General features: G+C 30.6%; 1 protein-coding gene and 1 pseudogene across 3 annotated transcripts; one reads left to right on the top strand and one right to left on the bottom strand.

Annotated features, from left to right (window-relative positions):
- Nucleotides 1-1261: 1261 nt before the first annotated feature.
- Nucleotides 1262-25519, bottom strand: LOC149883217 (NFX1-type zinc finger-containing protein 1-like). 2 transcript variants are annotated; one of them, XM_090065445.1, is made up of 7 exons: nucleotides 25391-25519; nucleotides 18032-18161; nucleotides 17736-17840; nucleotides 13196-13327; nucleotides 12635-13071; nucleotides 10058-11889; nucleotides 1262-4984 (listed from the first exon to the last, which is right to left on the bottom strand). In XM_090065445.1, exons 5-7 carry the CDS (start codon nucleotides 13055-13057, stop codon nucleotides 1939-1941), a joined length of 5301 nt encoding a protein of 1766 aa, XP_089921571.1. In that variant the 5' UTR covers nucleotides 13058-13071; nucleotides 13196-13327; nucleotides 17736-17840; nucleotides 18032-18161; nucleotides 25391-25519; the 3' UTR covers nucleotides 1262-1938. The 2 variants fall into 2 exon arrangements, with proteins under 2 accessions (XP_089921571.1, XP_089921570.1); XM_090065444.1 differs by lacking the exon at nucleotides 25391-25519 and adding an exon at nucleotides 24675-24808.
- LOC149883218 (uncharacterized) lies at nucleotides 22071-23600 on the top strand (annotated as a pseudogene). The gene has a single exon (XR_016444550.1). The product of XR_016444550.1 is annotated as an uncharacterized LOC149883218 (transcript).
- Nucleotides 25520-26784: the final 1265 nt, after the last annotated feature.

Genomic DNA, 26784 nt, shown 5'->3' with positions numbered 1-26784 from the left:
AAGAAAAATACGTCGTTCATCACCAAAACCTAAAACTCTATGAACGATTGGGTTTAGTCATCACCAAAATTCATCGAGGTATCACCTTTGAAGAAAAACCCTTCATGAAAACATACATTGACCTCAACACCAATAAAAGAAAAGTCGCTAAAAACGACTTTGAAAAAGAATTCTTTAAACTCATGAACAACTCTGTCTTTGGAAAAACAATGGAGAATATTCTAAAGCATGTCGATATTAAACTGGTCACCACGAAAAAAGAAACCTTAAAATTATCCAAAAAACCTCGATATAATCGGTACACCATTTTTGATGAAAACCTAGCTGCGATTCATATGAAGAAAACACAATGCTTTTACGACAAACCTGTTTACTTGGGAATGAGCATCCTAGACATCAGCAAAACTCTCATGTTTGAACACCACTATGACTACATCAAGCCTAAATACGACGATCGTGCAAAACTACTCATGACCGACACTGACTCGCTCATTTACGAAATCAAAACAGATGATTTTTACGAAGACATTGCTGGCTACGTACTTGAAAAATTTGACACGAGTGACTTTCCTAAAGATCATCCCGCCATTCAAAACGCTGGATTCAAAGTAGGCGAAAATAAAAAGATCATTGGCAAGTTCAAAGATGAAACCGGTGAAAAGCAAATCACGCAGTTTGTTGGTCTTCGACCCAAACTCTACTCTTACTACATCCCTGAAGAAATAGATGATCAAGAACATAAAAAATGCAAAGGTGTTAAGAAGTGCGTTGTTAAAAATCACCTCACTCATCAAGACTACTACGACTGCTTAATGGATAAGAAAGAAAAACTCACCACCATGAACGTCTTCCGATCACGTCATCACGATGTCTACACCGAAGAAATTAACAAAGTAGCACTCAGCGCTAACGATGATAAAAGATTCATTTTACAAGACGGAATACACACGCTAGCTTATGGACACTACAAAACAAGGCAATAAACCGAAGAACAGGCATCTTGGATTTTAAGAATTTTTTTTTGATTCAAAGAACGATATCATTCCTTAACTACAGGAAAAATATCCATGAAAAACGTTAACCAACGCATCATTAAGTATGGAAAGGGGTCTGTGTCCTGGAATCAACACTTTGCATCAAAACACGACGACATCTTGGATTCCTTAAGTATGGAAAGGGGTCAATGTCCTGGAACCGGCTTTTCACTATATATAATATTTCCGAAGTAAATAGATTTTTAACAAAAATCAAACGAACAAAAGAAAAAAGATTCATTATTTATTTGGTTCAACAAGATATAACAAGCTTCTAACATTCGTACATTAAACACAAGATAGTAAAAGCTTTATATTTATCAAAGTTAACAAAACCTCCATTAAATAAAGCATAGCTATCTAAAAGCTAAACTGAGACCTTTTTTTTGAAAAATCATAATAAAAGATGAAATATGCAAGTCTGAGCTAAACTGAGACCTTTATTTGGCTTTTAAAAAAGTTATAAAGATAAAATGCAGTCTTGCATTAGGTAAAAAAATTTCTTATCTTTGTAATTAAATCGTCAAAATGATTAGGATGTTGTCGATAGTGGATATTATTACAGTTGATATAAGAAGAATCTTTTAACATGTTTTCATTAAAACAACTATCCATAGAAACATCATCATATTTGTCTCTTTGAGTACACAAACTGGTATCTCTACATTTAAAACAATTTTTAGATGTTGGTTTTCACTCATCTGAAACAAACTCGGACGATAAATATTTATTTCTACCCTTAAAGGAACCTGTTTGACTACATCTGATTGTTGTTGAAAATGAAATTTTGATATGTTGGTAGTTGTTTTTTTACCCGTCAATGGAGCCCTATTTCTAAAGTCAAGTACCTTGCTTGTTTTAAAGTTCACTAATTTAAAAGACTAACTTTAAACGACTTTTAAAGTTATTTTAAATGAGGCATTTTTAAGGAAAATCTTGACAGAAGATGTCTTGTTTCTTCTATATTGTTCTCTTGAGATGGAGACATACTTAAATTTGTATTTAGGTATGAAGATTTCTGATCAGGTAGACCTTTAATAGAAATATCCTTTAAGTGATCAAACGAAGATAATCCACACTCTGGACAAATCATTCTATCACGATTAGAAACGATAAAAACATGACCTGCCCTACACTTTGACCAGATCTCATCTTTCTTAGGACAGGAAAGTAATGAAGGTTTGCATATATGCGTTAAAGGAATACTCACTTTACCATTTATCACTGAAAATACCTTTTTCCTCAACTTTTTTAGTTCATCGCCTCGAACTAAATCAAAATCAAGAATTGATTGCTGCAATAGAGTATAAACTAAAGAAAAACTTTTAGCTTTGCTTAATGCCTGCTCAACAGATTGTTTACATAAAACCATTTGCAGTTGGAACTGAAGCCTTTGAGCTTCTTTGCTGAGATCCTCTGATTCATGATAGGTTAAGGTATTGTCTATTATATTATATATAATATCATCAAAGGCATTCAAAATGTTTTGAATCTCGATACTGCTATTTTGATGATCTATGCTATACTTTATGTAGTTAATAAAAGTTAAAATTTGAATTTGATTATATAAACGTTGTGCAGTTAAAATATTTTTACTCTGAATTAATCGCTCAGCAATTAATAATGTCTCTGATTTAGTTGAACTTCTGGCTAAATAACGTAAGTCGAGATTCTTTTGAAAGTCAATTAGGTTTTTATTGTTAATAATAAACATGTAATCTTGTTGTTCTTGTGAAGTAAGTTTAGTTTTCAACATGAATTTTGACAGCGTTTGACAAGCAACATATGTATCTTTCATAATTGCTAAAGCATTAGAGGCTTCCTGTTTGAGGTTGTAGGACTGAATCTTTAGAAAAGCATTTCGAACTTCATAAACCTGTTTTCTGTAACGCTTAGTATTTAAGATAGGCTCATAGCAAGATGGGCATTTACTGTAAGCAACTAATGAAACACAATGCTTTGTAAAGAGCTCATCGATTTCAGATACCGGAAATACATGACCACAATCAACAAGAACTATTAGTAGGGAAGACTGTATTGAGTTAGACTTATATGTGCAGAGCATGCAATATGTGGGGCAAGTCTCACCACATAAACCATAGCATTGGTGTTGGCATTTTTGTATTAAAGAACATCTTTTATTGCAAGGCTTAACATTGCATTCTTCATAACACAGCTTGGTGCATTTTTGGTGTAAACAACGATTTTTACAAGGCTGAGTGCATTTCTCACACAATTCAAAGCATTTATTTGAGCATGTTTTGTGTGAGCATCTAAATGGACATGGTTTTTCACATGAAGTGCAAGCCTGGCCACACTTCACACTGCAATTATGAGAGCAAATATGGAAATTATTACAAGTCATTGTACATTTCACATGGTAAGCTCCTTCAAAGCACTGGAAGCAAGTTCCAGAACATATATGACCACATCCTAATTTAACTTCACATTTTGTATTACATTCAGCAGTATCAGGATTTTGATTACAAAACAATTTTTGCATGTGACCACACTTTAAAACTTTAGAAACAAGCACTCTGCAACTTAACATATTTGAACATTCTTCTCCACATTTATTAGAACACTGATGACCGCAGCTGATAAGTTTATCACAAGTTTCTTGACATACTGCTTCACTAGTGCTAATTGAACAAGGGACCATAGAAATGTGCCCACATAATTCAAACCTTTTTTGTATTAAATTATCACAAGGGTTGCATTTTGCTCCATGATGGCATTGATGCAAGCATTTATGGCCTTTGTTTTTACACATTTGTTTGAGACATTTTTCACGACACTCATAATCTTTATGAAACTTATCATAAGGATGGCAAAAAGTGTCACATTCATGTCCACATGGCAACACAAAACCACACATCAATCGACATCCTCCTTCTGGTACATTTTCAAAGTCATTTTCATTTGAAACTTTGATTTTTGTTTCTGGATGATTTTGACAACACAGTGATAGGGCATCACCAAAACAACCTACATTTGTTACATCAGCGATAATCCTCCGCCACAACAAATTATACTCTGCAAGTAAGGAAAAATTTCCAATTACATATAAACCATGTTTGGCTCTTGACAGAGCTACACAAACCCGATTTTCAATTTTAAGGAATCCGATGGAACCTCGTTCATTACTTCTCACTAATGATAACAAGATAATATCGTTTTCTTCACCCTGGAAATTATCAATGGTGGTCACTTTTACTCCTTCAAAATACAATTTTGGCATGCACTTTTGCAGTTCTAAAAGTTGTTCAGAGTATCCTGCTAAGATAGTGATTTGACTAGGTTTATAGCCTTGCTGTAGTAAATAAAGACAAAGTGATTTCATAAATTTTGCTTCATGCAGATTTGCCTTTGATCCAAATTTTTTAAAGCTTTCAGGTTCTGAGTGATTAATAAAGTACATACTTTTCTCCACCCCAAGAACATGCGGATAACTTTTCACACTTTCATGATCAATCAAGTTAGGATATATATACTTTAAGTTAGATGAAATAATTGGTCTCATTCTATGCTGAACATTCAATGATGGACATTTCATATTATTATTTACCATACGTTCAAACAAAGATAGGTCCAAATGATAATCTTCAGCTAGTGCATGCACGTTTGGGTTAGGCCTTAATTGCTTGTGATCTCCAATAAGGATGCAATGTTCTGTCTCTTTTAAAAGAGAAGCAACTATATGGGCTTCTAACACCTCTGCTGCTTCTTCTATAACAACAATTTTTGGTTTAATGGACTGCAGTACAGAGCGCATGCGACTTGCACATGTTGTAGTCATTGCAATTACATCCGCTTTACGTAAAACAATTTCTTGCTCTTCTTCCCTAACCTGAGCAGCAAACCTGCAGGACTCTTCATATTGTTGCATTTGCTTTGCAACTTTATCATCGTAGTCCATCATAAAAACTTCTAACCAATATTTGTACAACCTTGAAAAAACAACTTAAAATGAGAAAAACTTATAAAACATTAAACTTGAAAAACCTTAATAAAAACAAATTATGGTTTTATGCAAAAAATTTTTTTTTATTATGTCATAGTTTATGCTTTAAATTTTGTGAACAATAATCAAGCTCTTACTTTGAAATAATGATGTATGTTTATGCATGCTTTATTTAAATGATATCTACTTCAGTGATATTTTCATTAACGTGAAGTAAAATTAGAAGTAAAAATAATTGATTTCGTTAATGAGAATAAAAATTTTAAATTAGGATATATCTGAAGAACGAAAACTGAAATAGAATTGAATATAAGCATCAAAAAACGAAAATAGGAACAGAATTAGGAATTATTACCGAATGAAAATTATTGAATATTAAAAAAATTTTGGTACACTAAATAGTTTTTTTTGACAATTAATTTACAAAATTTACATACTTGCTTTAAAAATGGCGCACATGTTTGACCATAAAGATTATATTTGGAATGATTATAGAATGTATCAATGGACCACAAAACTGGTCACGTGCTTTTCATTACGTTAAGTATAACTTCTTTTTTTGTAAAATGAAATAAAATCTTTTGTTGTAAAATAAAATAAACATCTAAAGATTCTTAAGAGTTAATAAATCAAATAGCAAATAAATCAAAGAGCAAATAAATCACTAACAGAATAATGAGTTTATCAAGGTTGTTGGATGGTAGGAAGCGTGACAGTCCTATATGGAAATTCTTCGTTTACGATGAAAAAACTGACAAATCCAAGTGTCTAGTACAGGACATAAATAATGAGAGCGCGTGTGGCGCATCTCTTGACGGAAAAAATTCCAGTAACTTGGTAGCGCACATTCAGAGAATACATAAAGACACACACAAATGTTACATGGATGAAAAGAAAAAACGAAATGTAGAAAAAATATTTTTGAAGCTTAAAATTGATGATATCAATTCTACATCTTCCCGAAATAGTGGAAAGACAAAAACTCAGACAATAAGAGAGTGCTTTGAAACACGAATCACCGCGTAGCCAACGGAATCAAGTGGATATCAAGTGCCTCAGGATAGCGTGATTGAAATGATTTTTAATACCAGCTATCCAACGGTATTGCTAGATCAGCGGTCGTTTCGAAAGATGATAAAAACGCTTGACCCAATATTTAAGTTGCCAGGTAATAATTAACACAACTAAATTTTTAAATTATTGTTTTAAATTCATTCAATGCTAACAATTTTTAAATGTTTGCCTGTAATTATAGTATCATTAATGTAACACTATAGTAACTAAAAACACAAACTGATGTGCATTAAATTTTAACTGATTTAAATTTTATGTTGCAGGGTCTGCAACACTGAACGGATAAACGAGAGTTTTCTTCTACAATCTGTACAACTGAAAGACTTAATGAATCGTACACGCAAAGTAACAATTTGTCTTGATGGTTGGACGAAGAAGGGTCTCACAGCATCGTTCCTTGGAATATCTGTTTGTATCTATGACACCACCATTGATAAAGCACGACATGCTTTCCTAAATTTGATGGAATTCCAACATCCCCACACGGGTGAGATGCTTGCCGAATGTTTAAAGAAATGCCTTGACCAGTGGGGTATTAGAAAAAATCAAGCTATGTTGATTGTTTCAGACAACGGGTCTAATATAGTTAAAGCCATCAGGCTCTTTCATGAAGTGCATGCAGCTAAGAAATCTGACGAATCTAAATCTTATTAGTTTGAATCTGACAAGTCTGAACATGAAACTGATGAGGAAGAGATCCAGTCTCAGTCAGAACAAACTGATTTATTTCTGCCAGATCATATTCCATATCGTCGAATGCCCTGTATGGTATGAACATTATAGTGCCACCATCTTAGAAACGAGACAAGTTGTATCAAGAATTAGGAAATCAAGTGTGGCAATTGAGAAACTTATTGACAAGTGTGGGAAGTGTCAAGTCAATTCACTATTGCAAGTCACCTGTCAAGGTATTTGGTAGCCATAAGCGGTGATGAAGCGCTGCAAAGTAACGGCCTGCTTTTTTGGAAACAAAACAAAAGCAAGTATAGCAAGATTGCAATTTTGGCTGAAGATTTACTGTCCGTCCCAGCATTACAGGTGTTTGTAGAAAGGATATTTTCACTTTGTGGAATTTTAACTGTTGGTCGCCGCAATCGAATGAAAAAATCATTACAGTTGAGAATTTTTATGAAACTGAACAAAAACTTGTAATTATAGTTCAACCAGATATTTTCTTTCAATTTTGAAAAAAAAATCTTGTTATAACTTAATTAAATGATTGAATGACTATTTTATGACTATTTGTATGGTTATTTAGATGTTTATTACTCAGTTAAAAAATTGTTCAAATATTTTTCTTGAAATTTATGTATTACATTATTTCTTGAAATAATGATAGGGGAGACCGGGGCTAGTTGTCAGCAGGGGTTGACGAATTGCGTTTATCTGCAGATACTGTCTGTATACTGTATATTGTCTTTTATCAAAAAGTATCAGAAATCTCAGGGAACTTTCCTAATTGACCATTTCATCTTGGGTACTATTAATAAAACTACTATAAATATTCCAGTCACAATTGCTTTACTATTATCAGTCAGGTTGTTTTAGTAGTTGTCGTTTTTCAGGATCTTTAGGCAGTTTATTGAAAGGCTGGCGCTTGTCTGGTTTCGCACCCCCTTTTTTTTTTTTTGCAGATTCTGGAAGATCTTTGTCTGAAACGGACAAAAATGGTATTCATTTTTTATTTTTGGCAAAGAAAAAATATTCTAATTCACATTTGAATATTTCATTTTTTAGTTAAAAACGACGCTGCTTTTAACTCCATTTTGAAACTTTTTTAAAACCATTAATTTAAACCGCTGAAAATATTTACCTGGTTTTTACAAGCGTTAAGAAATACAAACAACAAAAAAATAGATGGAGTGTTATCAACAAAACAAAAATCAGTTTTTATGTAGTTTTTACACTCCATCTTTGATGTTTGCCCATGTTTTGCTGCGCCACTGCCTAATACCAGTAAAAAACAGCTAACGGGTATAAAATTATTTGGAATTTTTTCGAACGGTTTTGATGTCTTATAATAAGTCGGTTAACAAACTCGTATCACCAGTTTTTTGTAAAGAGAAATTTCAAAATGGCTAGAAAACTAACAGTAGTTGAATTCGATAAAATCTCGTTAACTCAAATTGGTGCGAGGTTTATGAATAATCGCGAAGAATGCATAAAGTGGTTGAGAGAATTTGGTTTTCTTGCTACTGCAATGATTTGTCCCGTTTGCAACCTACAGTGTAGCGAACAACTGTACACACGCAGTGTAGATGGAATAACCTGATGATGTACTGTTAAAAAGTGTAAAAAGACTGTAAACATTCGCAAAGGCAGCGTTTTTGAGAAATCAAAACAGGAGTTGTGAAAGATCATTGGAATAACATACATTTGGGCTCTAAGCGCAGGCAAAAGTCGGGGACTGTCGCAAGAAGATATTCAAAAAGATTTGGATATTGGATGCAGGGAAACTATAAGCGATTGGAACCAGTTTTGCAGAAATGTTGCAGTAGATTACTTTTTGAATAATCCTGTACAATTAGGCGGCTCTGGTTGTGTTGTAGAGATTGACGAATCTCTTTTTGCTCGCCGCAAATACAACCGTGGCAGAATTGTGGAAGGCCAATGGATATTTGGTGGTTATGAGCCAACAACATAAGAAGGTTTTTTAATCCCCGTAGCTCAACTTGATGAAGCAACTCTTTTGCCGATTACAAATCGATGGATAAGGCCAGGGACAGAAATTTGGAGTGATATGTGGGATGCTTATGACACTCTTGGAGCACAAGGCTTTCAGCATGGTGCGGTGAACCACTTGCTTCACTTTGTAGATCCGACAATAAACGTGACAATAATCGAGTTGAAGCAATGTGGTGTCGCAGCAAAGCAAAGTTTAAAGAAATATTTGGAACACATAGAGACATGATTCCTGACTATCTGAGCGAATTCATGTGGATGCAGAGGTTTAAAGAGCATACGTTTTTTCACTTTTGGGATCAAATTGCTACTAACTACCCAGTAAATTAGGTGTTCGTAAAACTATTTGATGAACACAACTCATTATTTGGGGGTTTATATTTTTTTATATATTGTAATGAATAAATTTAGTAGCTTTTCAGTTAATGTTTTAATTTAAGTCATTTTTTTGTTCTTTGTATTTCTTAACGCTTTTAAAAACCAGGTAAACATTTTCAGCGGTTTGAATTAATGGTTTTAAAACTATCATAAAAAAGTTTCAAAATGGAGTTAAAAGCAGCGTCCTTTTTAACGAAAAAATGGAATTTTCAATTGTGAATTATAGTACTTTTTCTTTGTCAAAAATAAAAATGAATACCATTTTTGTCTGTTTCAGACAAAGATCTTCCAGAATCTGCAAAAAAAAAAAAAAAGAAGGGGGGGGGGGTGCGAAACCAGACAAGCGCCAGAAATCTAAGTAAATTTCTTATTTAATCTTATATTTTGGTTAAATTTTTATTTTTTTCAATTATGGCTTCTTCACTGAGACATAAAGATTGACATTTTTCGACTATTGACTTTAACAGCCTTTTCATTCCATTCAGAAGCTTCTTGAACTGCTCTGATATCAGAGTTTTAAACCTTTCTGTTAAAAGTCAGCTAATAGTCCCTTCCTAAGATATTTTTGAGTCTGCCTAACTGCTCTTTCATGGAATCAAACAATTTACCAGTCTTTTTGATGGTGTTAACAGTGTTCTTCTTGACATTCTGATAACCTTATTTGAAGTAATCTTTTTGTACAAACTTGTTCAAATATAATTTGATTAGGTTATTGAAACAATAACAAAGTTTGCAACTTTTTAGTCACTAAACTCACCCTAAAATTAGTCCACTAATTGCTGCTGCACCTTCTAAGAACATTTTGACAATTAAAATTTCTTTTTTTAAAAAAAAAAAAGAGAAAAACCTTTATTAACGCAATTTTTAAATTAGAATAATGAACTAAACTTGCTCATTATATACGTGAGAAAATAATGACTTTTACCTCCACCTATTGTCAATAGGTAATAACCAAGGATTTTCTATTGCATCAACTTCTTCCTTACTCATTGGATTGCATTTCTCCAGTTTTGTCCTCACTTTCAAAGCTTTTTTTGTTTTTGACATTGTAACCAACTTAAAACCCTCTTCATCGACAAACAATGAATTCTCATCACCAAAATTATCTTCATTCTCAAAATTGTAAGCATGACTGAATAGCAATGGTTTAAACTGATCTTCATCAACTACCCAGCGTTCTGTTAATGCACTTCCTTCACCAACAACTTCAATTAAGCCATTAGGTTTATCCTGTGATTCTAAAAATTCTTTTTCTGTATCGTGAAGAATTGTCTCATTAAAATAATCTTTATCCAACCTTGAAACATTATGTAGAATGGGCAATGGAATCTTGCATAAATCAAGGAAGATGTCAAAAATTGATATCTTTAGACCATGACAGTGTTTATCTTGCTTTTCAAAAAATTTTGAGTGTTTTTTACTGACACAATGTTTTATTTCACTGAACATTAAAAGCTTGCCTTTTTTAACAGCTTCCTGGGATTTTTTCACAGAGCGCAAATAAGGCTCTAATTGTTGTGCAAAGTCTAGTAATGAGTTTGCAGATATTTCTCGGCGATATTGTAAACAATTATAAGAATTATTTTTGGATACTTTGGATCGAAATTTCAGAACATAATTTTTGAGCAAATAAGGTTCTACCTCTTCACAGGCTCTACCACCAACTCTGATAATGTTTTTGTGACCGAACTTTATAAGTCCTTTTAGAAACTGATCAAGTGCATGGTTTGTGAAACATACAATCAGCATTGGATTATCTTTGTTTTTGTTCCAAACTTGCTGATTAGACAAAAGACAATCTACAATTCGTAGACCACAGTAAGTCTTACCAGTACCAGGAGGTCCTTGAACTACAGAAAACTCATTTGTTAAGGAATGCTGCAAAGCGTCTAACTGTGATGAATTAAGATATATTGAACTGGTCAACTTGGTTTTGGAAATGAAAACTTTCTTAAACCGTTGTTCTCCTAAAGTGCTTGACATATCATAGACAGCATTAGGAATTACTTGCAGATAAGCTGGCAACTTTCCAGATGTTTTGTTCTCTATTAAATATTTTTTCATAGGCATTGCATAAGGGTTGATTTCTTTAAAACAATCCATTACATGTCTGTAGGCTTCAAAGTAAGCTGGACACTCAACCATTTGTAGGTGTGATTTTTTTCTACAGTAATTGTACATTTCTGTATTATTTTGAAAACAAACATCAAAAAATCCTCTCCGCAACTCGAATGGTTCTCTATCAGCTACTGTACCAAAAATTAGTGTTTCAAAGTTATCATTTGAAAAACATAAAAGACTTCCAAATATTAAACTTCGTGACTGCTCCCATGAAAAATATCGCATTGAAGTTGCATCAAAACAAACTTTGAAAGTGATTCCCCTATGAGTACATATTGGATACAATACTTGAATACCTTGATAAACTGTTAGATTAACTTTTTTACTTGTAATATTTTGACGCAACTCATTAATGCCTTCTTTCAATGTAAAGAGTAAGTCTTCACGGATAAGACGATATTGAATATCTAAGTATTCCTCCCCATTTTTGTAGCATCCTTTTTCTTTTATAGGTCTTAGTACGCGTTTATTTGTAACAAGAAAGTCTTCAAGTGTTGGAAAAGTAGGAAGCCTTCGAAAATCATCATAAGATATGAGATCAGTGTGATTAGCGTCAAACTTCAAGTGCATAAACGTTTCACCATTTTTTTGAAACTCTTTGTGTTGATTGTAAAAGTGCTGAGAGAGATCTTTAATCTAAAGAAAAATTAAAAAGCATGATGCATAAAAATTACTTCAACAATAAAAAGTCATTTCCAAAAATCTATCAATAAACATTATGTTTATTGGTAGATTTTGTGAGGCATTTTTTACTCTTTAAATTTTAAACCATATAATATTCAAAATATCGGTGTAAATGCAGCCATTAAAACTTAAACTATTAAGTTTAAATACTGCAATGCACTACAGAGCTTGTTTTAAAATGTAAAGTTTTGATCATTTAGACCTGAATGAACAAAATATCTTATTTACTAAAGATCAAATAAGTGTTTTTTCATAACTGTAATAAAAATTTTTAAAATGAACGTAAATACGTGCATTTGCAAACAGGCGATTGAGATAATTTTCTGTCTACAGACCATCGATAAACATTGTAAAACAACAAGTAAAGTGCAGAATTTTTTATATGCTAGGAAAATTAATGAAAAAGGTGTAAGAAACTTATTTTTATGGTAACAGAATGAATGAAAAATGTATAAACTTTACAATAAGTTAATATTTATAAATAGCAGCACACAAACTGAATGATAAATAGAAAACCATAAATTAAACAAAAAAATGATTAATAAAACTTTATAAATATCAAAAATAAGTTACAAAGCACCAAAAATAAGTTATGAAGTTTTACATACTATCAAATATAAAAATTACGTACTAATACTTTAAAGTATGCTAGGTATTTAATTTAAATGCTTTATATTAATTCTAAAATATTACTTACACGTTTATTGAGACTTTGATCTGTAAGATAGTCAACAAACTTCTGTAAGCCTTCTAAACAAGCAGCTGTTAGAAACTTATGTTGCAAACATGTTTCTATGATAGTCAAATAAGCATCAGCTACAAGCTTACATTTTGACACATCCAATTTAGATGACCAAATGAGTAAGTAATGAAAAAATTCCTTTTTGTTTAAAAGATTTCTTAAATATTCTACAACCATTTGAAAAAGTAATAGATCTGTAGCTGTTGCTAACCTCCTAAAAATTAATAGCAGAAGGTACATATTTTCTTGAGGAATTTTGTCTTCTTTAGTATATTTCATAAGGTTTGCTTTAAACTGGCGAATTTCATTTTCAAATTTTGCATCTGTGCTTAATTTGAAATAACTTAAAAGCTTTAACTTCATTTCAGAGTGAACCATTTCCAATTTAGCTTCTAAAAAAAGTAAAAAATAAAGCTGCAATGATTAATTTACTTCTCTTTTCTTCTATATTTTAAAAAATGAAAAAAAGCTTTAGAATTTACAGTATAAAGCAGTTTTCTTTTAGATTTTGCTTACTCAGATTAGATTTAGCTACATTTCCTTTACCAACATTCTTTGTTCTACATCTTGACCTTCTTCGAAAACTTACATTTGATTCAGTGCTTTTGACTTTACTAGTATTGGATTTTGTACTGCCAGACTGAACATCTAAATGAAATTTTAGCAAAATAAAGAAAACCCAATTTTGATAAAGTTTCTTCAAGTACATTTTAAAATCTTTTTATTTGTAAATTTTCACTAAATAAAATGAGTATATGTAAATAAATATAATAACCTTTTAAAAACTGCTTCAACCTTTTGGCAGTAAAAAGACGTGCAATTCTATTTGTCTAGCCATTTTAATATGCAGGACAAGTTATGCCAACTGCAGTTTCTTAGTAAAAAAGCATATTTTTGGAACTTATTTCTTAAATATACTTTTCCAGATGTTATCAACTTAAAAAAGACACATGTGGTGACCCAAGGGCAAATACAATTTCCTTTCTGCCTCTAGTAAAAAAACTATTTAGAAAGTACTTGCAACCTTATCTAGAGATTTAAGAACTTCTTAAGCCACATCCAGGGCCTCAGAATTTAGCTTTTTTACATCTTTTTTTCTGAAAATTCTTTACATCTGCTTTTTTGAATGTTCACTTCTTTTGATTGTAATGAACGACCGAGATTATTTATCAATGCAGAAAAACTTTTGCCATTATTAGGATATAAAATACAAATACATTGGCTAAATTCTTTTCGGGACAATAAACACTATGGTCTTATAAAACTGAACCAATTTTGGTGTTAGTAAAAATAGAAGTAAGAACAGCAATGATAATAATGATGATGATGATGACGATGATGATGATGATGATGATGATGATGATGATGATGATGATAATGATGATGATGATGATGATGATGATGATGATGATGATGATGATGATGATGATGAGGAGGATGATGATGAGGATGATGATGATAATGATGAGGATGATGATGATATGATGAGGATAATGATGATGATGATGATGATGATGATGATGATGATGATGATGATGATGATGATGATGATGATGATGATGAGGATGATGATGATGAGGATGATGATGATGATGATGATGATGAGGATGATGATGATGATGATGATGATGATGATGATGATGATGATGATGATGATGATGATGATGATGATGATGATGATGATGATGATGATGATGATGATGATGATGATGATGATGATGATGATGATGATGATGATGAAGCAACAATAACATTGGAAACAAAATTGGCCTGTACAGACGGGTCCCGTAAGATATTGAACTGGGAATTCGGTGTCGGTACAATAAAGGAAAATGGCACCGGGACTAACACGGTAACAATATGGTTAGTGTCGGATGCTTATGCTACCTATTGACTATAATAATTATTTCCTCGTTCGCGAAGTTTGAAATTGCCATTTTGCTGTGATTGAATTCCCATCAAATTGAATTATTTCCTAAAGTTTTACATTTTGTATCATTTTTAAATAGTGGTATTTAAACTTTTTTCGGGTTTTAATGTAGTGATTTAACTTCAAGTCTTGTGTAAAGAAAAATTAATTTTTTTAAAAAATCGTAAATACTCTCCCAATTCCTAAGCTAACTTTGTAGTTGGAATAACTTAAAACGTAAATCTGAATATTCACAATAAAAATTTGCTTGTAATTTTATGTTTATTTTCTTCTATTTGTTTGAAAGGTTAAGTTTATTCGCTTAGGGTGAGCTGGCTTTAGATAGGTTTTCTAATGCTGCCAACAATTCATAAGTTCTCTTTTCATTTAATTTACAACAAATTTAGTATTTACAATTTTTAGTTGATGGAGAAATATTTACAATCCCATAAGATCTTATTAACCATTACTTTCTTGTAGCTTATGTTTTAATATTATACTATTATCACAGATATAAATTATTATTTAGTATATGGCTAATTAGAAAAACGTTATAAAGTTACCTAAATATAAGTAACCTTGTAATGAGTTTAGGCAGAACAAAACGTAGGAAAATCGCGTCTAAGGTGGCTAGAATTGTGAAATACGTATCATGCAGCGAAAATGAGTCGCAGAGTAATGATATTTTAAGTCCTTTAAATCCTTTAAGTGCTGTAAGTAATTGTCAATCATTTCCAGCTGTTAATAATACTTTATTACCCAGAATCTTTGTATTAAATTCCTGAAACTTCATGTAGATTGGATGTTGAAGAAAATAATCAAGAATTTGAAGAATTTAATGTCAGTATTCATTGGAAGCCACTTTTGAATGATGATTTCGGCAATGATTTTGATGGTAGCATTAACATAACAGAAATAAGCGAAAGTGTGTCGAATAATTTAGGTACCAGGGCAATGTTGTTTTGTATATCTCATAATGCTGTAAACAATTTACTTAAGATTTTGTAAAGTTCTGATTTAAATTTGCCTAAAGATGCTCGAACGCTTTTTAAAACTTACTACAATATTGCCACATGCTACAATAGCTGAAGGTGAATATTTTTATATATGATTTAAATACTGGTTATTGTTAATTCCCAACAAGTCTTTAATTCCATCTCATATTACACAGCTTACAATTCAAAAAAATATTGATGGTATTTCGTTATTTAGTAGCTCAAACATTTCTCTTTGGCCCGTTCTTTGTTCCATTGTAGAGCTTGAAGTTAATAATGTTTTTCGTTGTTTTGTAATTCTTAGAAATCAAAACTCTCCCAATCACTTTCCTAAAGATTTCATACAGGAGATGAAAAGTTTAGAGCAATTTGGTTTTTCTTGAGTAAATACAAAAGTTCATAAACGCACCTACATGATCATTTGTTAAATGTACAAGAACACACAATTCGTATAACTGCTGTGAACATTGCACTTAAAAAGAGTGTGGTGCTAACATTGCACTCAAAAAGGGGAGTTGTGTAATACGATAATCTTGATTGAACTAATTTCTCCTATAAGAACTGATGAAATTTTTTTGTTTCAAGATTATTCAGTTAATCACACTTCAGGATCTTCTTTCACAAAACTAGGTTACCAAATGGTCAGTGGTTTTCCTCGTCTGTTTAACACCTCGTGTCTGTTTATGCACCTCGTCTGTTTAGGAGTTATATAATGGTTAATGAACTTTTGGATTGGTAATTGACCGTTATCATGTAAATTATCGCAAAATAAGTGACAATGAATTCAGAAAAATTGATAATTAGGAGACTTTTCTAAAGAATTTTCACGAAAACCACTTTCATTATTAGAACCTAAGCCATGTAAAAGTAACAGCTGCAGTTATTTATAATATACACTGGACCTGTTGATTTGAAAGGATTTTTGTGTCCTCTGTGTTATTACAATTTTAGACTTGTCTGTAGCTGTTAGAATACTGCCATGGTCATCATTACTTGATAATTATGCTGATTATGCTGGTCAATTGCTTAGGTATTTTACACAAACTTTCAGTGATTAGTTAGTCTATAACATTCACTCATTACTGCACATTGTAGATGATGCAAAACGATATGGTTCCCTTGATAATTGCTTTTCTTTTAAGTAGAAAGTTACTTTGGTCAATTTAAAAAATTAGTTTGAAAGCCAGCCACTATGCGGCCAAATAGCTAAAAGAGCATTTGAAAATCATAATGTCATCAAAGCTGCACATCGTAAGCATGCATGTGGTGAGTTTAGTAAATTGAATATGGAGGTCCAGTAATTGTTTCATTTCGTCATTGTCAGCAATACTTGCTATATCACGTAATAAACTGTTGTGTCTAGTCAAGGAGTTAATTGCTTTGAAATTGGCGGTAAGATTAGTATTTTTACAACTATATTAAAGGATAATGAGGATAGCAATGTCATTTTCGTAAAAGAATCTTCTTTTCCAGACCTTTTAGATTCATGTAAGTTATCTATGAATGATGTCGATTACGTCACACAATAAATCGCTGTGCACACTCCTATACTTTATTGCTGATTTATAATAAAATTAAAGAGGTATTCAAAAAATTCAAATAAACAATGAGTTCTACAAAATGACAAATCAACAATGGGTTCTACAAAATGACAAATCAACAATGGTCAAGTTAATGAATTTTAAAACTGTGTAAATGTAAGTCCCCCACTTAAAAAAAACAGTTTTAAATTAAAAAATTTAATGTTATGAACATTCAAATGTTACTTTCAAGGTTTCTCTTTAAAGCTGTTATTATTCCATTAATTTATTTCATTTTATTACATATGAACTCAAATGTTTTAAATCTAAGCCATTTAGTAATTCTCCGCATGCTATACCGTTTTTTTAAATATTTGAAAAAAGACTTTCTTACAATCATTTAAAAATATATATATATATTTCCTTTGTACGAAACATATATCTCCTTAGTACAAAACATTGTACAAAGGTTATTACTTTTTTTTAAAATTATCTAAACTTCTTGCAAAAAAATTCTCCCTCAATCATCATTTTCATATTTCAACTCCTTAGTAATTAACTAATTTAATAACAGTTGTGTAATTCTGATCAAGTTCACAAGAAATTGAACCAAGCAACAAACATAACATTACCATGGACAACTTTAACTGCTGACTTTTTTACTGCAATTTGTAGCGTAGTTTCTTTTTCACTTTGCTTTTGAGTTTGCTCTTCACTCTTTGATAAACTATTTACATCTGAAATGGTAAAGTTTAATTTTTATCTTTTTTTAAAGAAAAACTTTATCTACCAGTCAATACTTAAGCATTACTATTAACTTTTGTAAAAGGATTATCTGTATGCATTTGGTATTCTTTTTATAGAACTCGTTGCAATATAAAAGAAATATGAAATAACTTTCATAAAAGCATATCATGTAAGCGATTACTTTGATGATTTTTTTGAACTTCTGATGTCTTTTTCTTTTCATTTTGTAAAATAGCTTCCCTTTCTTTCTGTTTTTTCTTCTGCTTTTTCCTTTTTTTTTGTTCTACGATTTGACCTGTTGTTTGAAGTACCTGAAACCAATGAATTAGTATTAAAATATTTGTAAATGTACTATTTGTAAATGTCAGGAATAAAATTTTGATCAACACCACTAATCATGCAATTAGTGTTTATGCTTGCATTCCAAAAAAATTAATTGTCTGAAGTATAGAAGTTGGAAGTGTAATTGCTATTCCGGTCAAAATTATCGTGTTGTTCAGAGTTTTTCTGCTTGGTAGTAAAAAGAAAAATTGCAAATAAGTGCTTCCGGCCTTAAACCAACCACAATGAACAGCTCACACTGTAAAAAATTTTTTTAATGTAAAACGGTATAAATAAAAATGGTATTGCCTACAAAAATTGAAAATCGCAACATTATAAATATATAAATATGTAATTGCAACAGGTACCAAAAACAGCAAACAAAACGTTCCAGGTTCATTAATTGTTACATTTAGAGGAATTAGTAAATTATTTTTCTTTTATCGTTTTATTCTTTTTTTTTTTATATATATAAAATGTTACTTGAAAATAAAGTAATGAAATTGAGCACAAGATTAAATATCAACTGAAGTGTACTTAAAAATAAACTGAAAGAAACTGAACGTCTCGTATGTGAAGTGTACGTCTGTTGAATCTGACTCGATTGACGTAAAACATATGAAGACTCCAAGGGAAGAAACGGCAGGGTCACATTTTGAAAATTTTGACATTTTACACATTCTAGCTTTATTAACCACAAAAGTATAGTTTGTATTTGAATTCAAATCAAACAAACAATTTGATGCATATTTAAAGTTTGACGGAATGAAATCTCTTTTCTTTATTATACAAAACATTACCTCCCCGAAAAACAAATTTTTAAGAATGTGGAATGTGAATAATGTTCGGCACTTACTAAAAGACATCAACCAAGTTTACCTTCCTTATTTTTTGAATTATCAAGACTGATATTGATAGCTTTAAGTCCTTGTTTTTCAAAATAGTAACAGATGACTTGATTGATGTAAATTTAGTAAAAATGGCGGCTAATGAAAAACCATTAGAAATGCTAAAGAAATCCAAAAAACGAAAAAGTAAGGAAAGATTGCGTGAAAGTAAAAAAAAAACAAAGACTAGCATCACATAAAACAGGACTTGAATGTAATTGTAAAAGGTTGAAATGCTTCGAAATTGTTAAAAGAGAAGATAGAATTTCTTTATTAAGTTATTTTAACTCTCTAGCCAGCAAGGATGCTCAAGATTCGTATCTTGCTAGTTTAATAACTTTAAATAATGTTTCAAGAAGAAGATCACGAAAAATCGATTCAAAAGGTTATAATAGCAGTTACAAATATAAACTTTTTATTACAAATCAAGAGGTAATAACGAGTAAGAATTCGTTTGTTCATGTTTGCTTTTCTGCATTTACTTCAATCTTTGGGATAAAGAAGGGAAGATTGGAGACAATAAAAAGAAGTCTGGCGCTACTCGACTTTCGCACCCCCCTTTTTTTATGATTGATTCTGATAGAGAATTTTATGCTGATTAAGAATCGTATAAAAACAAGGGTCTCAAAATCAACGGAAAGTGCTCTAATCTGAAGTTGAAAGTACAAAAATATACGACAAATCCCTAATATTCGCCATGTTGAATAAACTAACTTTACGATTGATTTTGTTTTCAAAGCAAAACATTGCTAACCTGGTTTTTACTATAAAAAAGTGTTTTTTGACGCGAATGCACTTTCGAGTGTAATCAGACAGACAGGCGAGCTATAAAACATGTTACTCTTTTTAAACATGTAATTCCTTCTTGTGAATTTTAATTTTATAACAGAATTTTAAACTATTTTTCTAGTAAAAATTGTTACCTAACATATGAAGCCTAAAGTTTGCGTGTACTTTAAGCAAATCTAGTTTTGATCCGAATCACAGCAAATTTTGCACAGATCCCTCATTTTACCAGAAGATCATAGGCTGCTTTTCGTCCCAGAATTTTGACCCTAAGGGAGGTACTTTATTAACTAGGATTCCCCTAGGAGGCAAGTATCTGTAGCAAAAGTTGTAATTGTGTTTTTTCTATAATATCTTTTTAAGTATTTTTTGGAGATTTTCTTTTTTATCCCGGGGAGCGCCAGATACTAACCAGCTAGTTATTGTTTAAAAAGGTAATTCAAAAGAACTTTCATCAAGTAGTAAAAATGGGATTCCTAAATATTCTTTGCCAAATTGTTTTTAATTAATTTGTGTGGCTATGAAAATAGCCGTTTTTTAAATACAAGATCCTCGGCATGAACTATAAGTGTATGTTACATTCGATGCACACAAAAAGCTATAAATGGTAGCAGTCAAACAGGATATGCTGTAACAACCTGATCCCAAAAGTGAAAAAACCGATGTTCGGGAAATCTCTGCATCCACATAAATTCGGATAAATAATCAGCTATCATTTCGCGGTTAGTTGGTCCCATCATTGATTTAAACTTAGATTTGGCTCGACACCACATAGCTTCCACGTGGTTTGTTGTCACGCCTGTCTGCGGATCTACAAAATTGAGGGTATGGTTAACGGTCCCATGTAAATATGCAGGAGCTTGCATATCATTATATGCTCTCCACATGTCACTCCAAACAATAGAACCAGGAAGTATCCATTGATGTATAATTGGAATCAATGTTGCAGCATCGCGATTTTGGACAGGAACTAAAAAGCCTTTCTTTGTTGCAGGTTCATACCCACCAAATATCCACTGCTGCGGGATTATTCGACCAACTTGATATTTTCTTCGACAGAAAACAGATTCATCTACTTCAACAATACACCCTGGACCGCCAATTGGATCAGGGTTGTTGAGGAAATATGAGACGCAAATATCTCTGCAAAATTGATTCCAATCTACAATCGTGTCATCACTTCCAATATTTAGTTCTTGCCTTATATCGTTAATTGATAAACCCCGACTCTTACCCGCACTTCTACTCCAGACGTATGTTAAGCCTAATACTTGCCACAAGTGTAGATGGGATTTCTCAAAGAAGCTGCCTTTTCTTATACTGAAGGTTCTTTTGCAGCGCTTAACTGGACATCTCCAAATGATTTGATTGATTGATCTATTATGTACTTGTTGTGTGCAGGGCAAGTTACATACACTACAATTCATACTTTCAGCGAGTAAACCATAAGTTCTGCACCAACGAATTGTAGCTTCTAAATTGTATTTGAACTTTGCTCCTATTTCTGTTAAGGTAAGAGAGTCAAAATCGTTAATTGTTGGTCTGTGTAGGGCCATGATAATTATGATAACGAACTTAATACAAATCTATTTATGAAACATTCCTTTTTATACGACAGGCATGATGATAATAAATTTTTACGAGGGGGTTAGCTAAAAGTATGTGAAAAAAAAGGTCAACAGTTTAAAATATAAATATTTTTAATATAAACAATTTAATACTATCAAATTTATTTTAGTATATAACAATAAACAGAATTTTTCAACTTCTTTGATAAAAGTTTCAAAAGATATTTTAGACAACAATGTAATAATCCCAGTCAAAGCAAATTTGCGTGATAATTGAAATATGAATGAATTCTCAAATCGTTCCATAATTGGAAATCTTTGTTATAATATATAAAAACCAGGTTACTGGTACTTTAAAATGATAACTTTTAAAACAGAAAAAGTCACTTTTCAAGATGGCGAATATTAGGGATTTGTCGTATATTTTTGTACTTTCAACTTCAGATTAGAGCACTTTCCGTTGATTTTGAGACCCTTGTTTTTATACGATTCTTAATCAGCATAAAATTCTCTATCAGAATCAATCATAAAAAAAGGGGGGTGCGAAAGTCGAGTAGCGCCAAGAAGTCTTTTAACCACAGGCAAATTATAATTTTTTGTTGAATACATTAATAATTATAAAATCTTTTTTCTTAATGCAAGTTTTCAATAACATTAATCTTATATAAAAATTAAGTTTTTTCATTATATAGGTCACTCACCCCACGATCAAAGAGGAAAACACAAAAATCATTATAATAATTTTACTCCTGAACTTAAAAATAAGATATGTGATCACATTTCTTCTTTCAGAGGTCAAGAGTCTCACTATTCTCAAAATAAAACTAGGCGCCTATATCTTCCTGAAAAACTGAATATTACCAAGATGTTTAACCTGTTTAAAATCAAGTATGGAAATGATAAATTGTCATATGAATCTTATTGCAACATATTTAACACTAATTTTAACATTTCTTTTGGGTACCCTAGAACTGACACTTGTTCTAAATGTGATGAGTTTAAAATTAAAATCAAATCAATAAAAATTGAACTACCTCTTAATTCAGAGTGCAAAAAGCTTAAACAACAATTAGATGAGATAGAATTACAGAAAGAACAACACCACAAAGATGCCGAAACATTTTCTGTTAGAAAACGAAATGCACGGTTTAAAGCACAAAGGGAACAAAGATTTGAGTCAATTGCTTTTGATTTCCAAAAAAATCTCAATTTACCAAATCTATCAACCAATGACTTTTACTACAGAAGAAAATTGGCATTTTATTCATTTAATATTCACGTGCTTTCAAGTAATGAAGTTTTTTTGTATTGTTATGATGAAACTATTGCTAGAAAAGGGGCTGATGAGGTAACGTCAATGTTATATGATTTTTTTATGAAACATTTAGACAAAGAAATTCGATCTGTAGAGCTATTCTGTGATTCATGTGCCGACCAAAACAAAATTCCTTATTCATGAAAAAAAAAGGTTTGACTTCATTTAAGTTATTTATCCAGAACGCAGACATTCTTATATGGAGTGTGTTAAAGATATGGGGTTGATTAATTCCAAAACACCTGCATGTATTCTATCAGATTGGATTAACACATTCAGAAATGCTCGTAAAAGACCCACTCCATTTCAAGTTGTAGAATTGATGCAAGATATGGTAAAAAATATAACTGATTTTTTAAGACCATTTTATAAGAACAAATGTCCAATTCCAACACGTCCTCTTCGTGAAATTTGTTTTAGAGGAGACTCAACTGGCATTATATTTCATCGTGATTCATGGAATGGGTTATTATTAAAAACAAATTTAAAAAATAATAGGAAGATTGCTATAAAAGGTGAGATCCCGATTCTATATAATGCAAAACTTTGTATCTCCGAGGCAAAGTACAGAGACCTACAAGTGTTAAAAAAGTTCACATCCAATACAGAGTTTTATGATTCTCTGCCTTACAATCAGGAGCTTCTCGAGGCATTTCATGAAAATATTGACTCTGAAGATGATGAATAAATAGATGCCTTTTTTCATTTGTAGTTTGACCTTTCTTTTTTCTTTTTTTGTTAATGTTTCTTGAAAGATTTTCAAAAGTTAATGTTTTTTCTTTCTCTGCATTTAAACTTAATCAATTTATAAAATTAATAATCACAAGATATTGAAATATTGATATTAAGATAAAAATTGAGAATACACATAAAGATTAGTTTTTTAGTTACATTTACCCATGAAAATTTAAAACTCATTTATTATCAGGAAAGACTCCCTGCAATAAATACCTGTTTGTACATATAGTTTTGTGAAAGAAAAGTGGCATCTGTATGGACAAAGCTTTAAACCTTAGAATTAAAAAGAAAAATTGCATTTTGTCATCAACAACAAAAAAGTATTCTTAATTTATACTGGCCTCAAGACTGTTTTAAGGTCGATACTATGTTCCAGTGGTGAAGTCGGTTGATAAAAAAGCTCCTGCCTGATTTTATTTACAAGCTAATATAAAATAATTAATAATTTAACTTTTCACTTGATCTAAAAACTAAAAAAGACATTATACCGGGGAAAAAACGGCAGTCCAAAAAAAACTTCACTTAAAAAAGAAAGTCTAAAATGAAAATTATTGCATTTAATTGAAAGTATAACTTTAATTGCATACAAAAATGGTTATTTTTGCAATATACTTTAAAAATCCACACATTTTTCTTAAAAATTTAAAACCTATATAGGTTTAAAAGGTTAAAAATGAATTATCTCAAAACGAAAAAATGTGACCCTGCCGTTTCTTCCCGTGTAGTCTTCATATTTTACGTTTGGTAATATTTTTTTTGGTAAAAGTTTTCAATACGATTGAAATTCCAGACTATTTTTTTTGGAAGAAGCAGGTTTTTCTAATGAATAATACATTTTAAAATGTTAGGAAATAGTTGTTATACAGAGAGAAATAAATGAAATTGCAGAACATAAATTTACCCTGATTGCAATGAAAAGTAAAAATAAATATTGTTTGAAATTAATGAAAAAGAGAAAATAACTTAAGTTGTTTGTTCCTTTTTCAAAAAAACAGCTAGAAATATATAGAATTTTTGAAAAGTGCTAGACTATGAAACAAACATTAAAAAAAGCGATTTGAAAATTTCTTTAGCAATTGTCACTTTAAATGAGTATCATGCAACAAACACAGTTTAGTTGACTAAATGACGCATACATATCATACAAACTATACATCACCATAAATTGCATATACACATGTACAAAATTTAAATAGATGTATAGTTTACCTCCATCATTTTGATTGTGCATGGCTCTCGACACTGAACATGAGTTAAAGTTACGGTTGGTTTAAAACGTTCAGGAAAATAAACATGTATTAAGCTGTTTAAAGATAAAATCAAGGCATGGTGTGCTTGTTGAAATATTCAATTGGTGTCTTTTTTCTTTTTCTAGGAATTCTAGGAATATTCTAGGAATTTTTTTTATTATTTTTTTTTTTTTTCAAAAAAACCCTTTGTTCGGAGTGCGCATTACGCATCGCTTAGCGGAAATAAGATTTTGTACATATTTTTTATTTTTTCAATTATAAATTACTTTAAAAAATAAATTTTTTTAGAACAATTTTTTAAGTGATTTTTAAAGTAATCATTACATTTTTGATTTTAAGTAAAAATAGAGATCATAAGATTTATATATATATATATATATATATATATATATATATATATATATATATATATATATATATATATATATATATATATATATATATATATATATATATATATATATATATATATATATATATATATAATTTTTTAATTCATCACTGCATTTGATCTTCTTAATGAAATACATTATAAACTTTCAATTTATAATGTATTTCATTTACCTTTCCAACTATTTTCATTTATTTTCAAAAGTTTGTGTTAAAGAATTTTCTGACAACTCAAACATTTGCATCATAAAGCTGATATTAAATAAATCAAAAAAAGGTTCAAACCTGTGTTACCAAATCCCTTGGGTGTAAACCATGCTACAAAGCGAACAGTGTATTCTAGTTCATGTTGTTTTATGTAACACAAGGCCTCATTTTCATCTTCATAAAAAAATATATGACTTTTTCTTTTAGCTATAAAAAAATTCCTGTTATTAATATCTTCTAACTCTCAAAAGGAAAATAAAAGTCAAACCAAACTTAAGCTATATTTAAATTAGAAATTCATGAAGTCGTTGCTTTGTAAAACATAAAAATGTACAAGTTTTATTTTGTTGATTTAAATGGTTAAATTTAAAAAAAAAACATATTTTTTAAATTTAAATTTATTTTTTGTTAATCATTTAAATGGTTCAAGAATATGCTTAAATATGCTCATTTTAAAAACAAAATCTGAGCCTGTATATGCTTATAAACGTTATGGTTGTATAAAAATGAACTATAGTGAATAATACAGTATATATATTTAATATAAAAATAATATTAAATAATAACAATAAACCATTTAAAATATTGTTAAATAATACCAATAAACAGTATCAAATGACATTATACCAAACAATATAATGTATCAATTTAAATTTATTTATATACCATGGTATATTAGTAAAATATATTGAAATTGATATATTATATTGTACAATAAGTAGTACTATGTGTAATACCATTATATCGTACCATGAAAATACTAATAATAAATGAATTCAAAAATATAAGTAAGCAAATATTTAGCAATAAACTAAGTATAAAGATACACAATAGCAAGTTAAACTTCCTTTTTATCTTTTGTAAATAAAAAGGCGAGTAGCAGCAGGATTAATATTTTAAGAACAGATTAGCAACGTCAATAACAAAAAAGTTAATTAATTTTTATTTAATTCTTATTTACTTTCTTCTCTCAGTCAATGTCAATGACGTCTCGCTTTAACATTTTTTAATATTACTTTCCAATCTTATAATTATTTTAACAAAAAAACTTACAAACTTACTTTTACTTTCATGCATTTTTTTAAACTTTTGAAGCACGTGCGAAATAAACGAAAACAACAACATAAGATTAGTTTACACGCAACGCTAATTAATATTAGCATGACGTAACAACAAAGTTCGCATAATTAAAACATATTTTAATTTCCTCATCGTGGGTCATAGTATCTTTCGCTTACCAACCATCGCAAGGTAAAACAAAATCAAATAAAAACTTACTGTATGTTATTCAGTGGCGTATCTAGGGTAGGGCAGGCAGGGCACGTGCCATGGGCGCCAGCCTGAAAGGGGCGCAAAAGAGGCTTGGTTGCGATACAATAAGCGAGAATTATATAAAATAAATTAAGAAATAATATATCATATAAAATAAATATATTATATAAAATAAAGTTTGTCTCATCATTTATTAAAAA

The sequence above is a fragment of the Hydra viridissima genome, unplaced genomic scaffold (assembly GCF_058129835.1).
Source record: "Hydra viridissima isolate aposymbiotic clone 2 unplaced genomic scaffold, HvirCarnegie_v1 scaffold_10, whole genome shotgun sequence".
Classification (NCBI taxonomy): Eukaryota; Metazoa; Cnidaria; class Hydrozoa; order Anthoathecata; family Hydridae; genus Hydra; species Hydra viridissima.
Note: the sequence above shows the minus strand (reverse complement) of the source record. Positions and strands in the feature narration are given on the sequence as shown.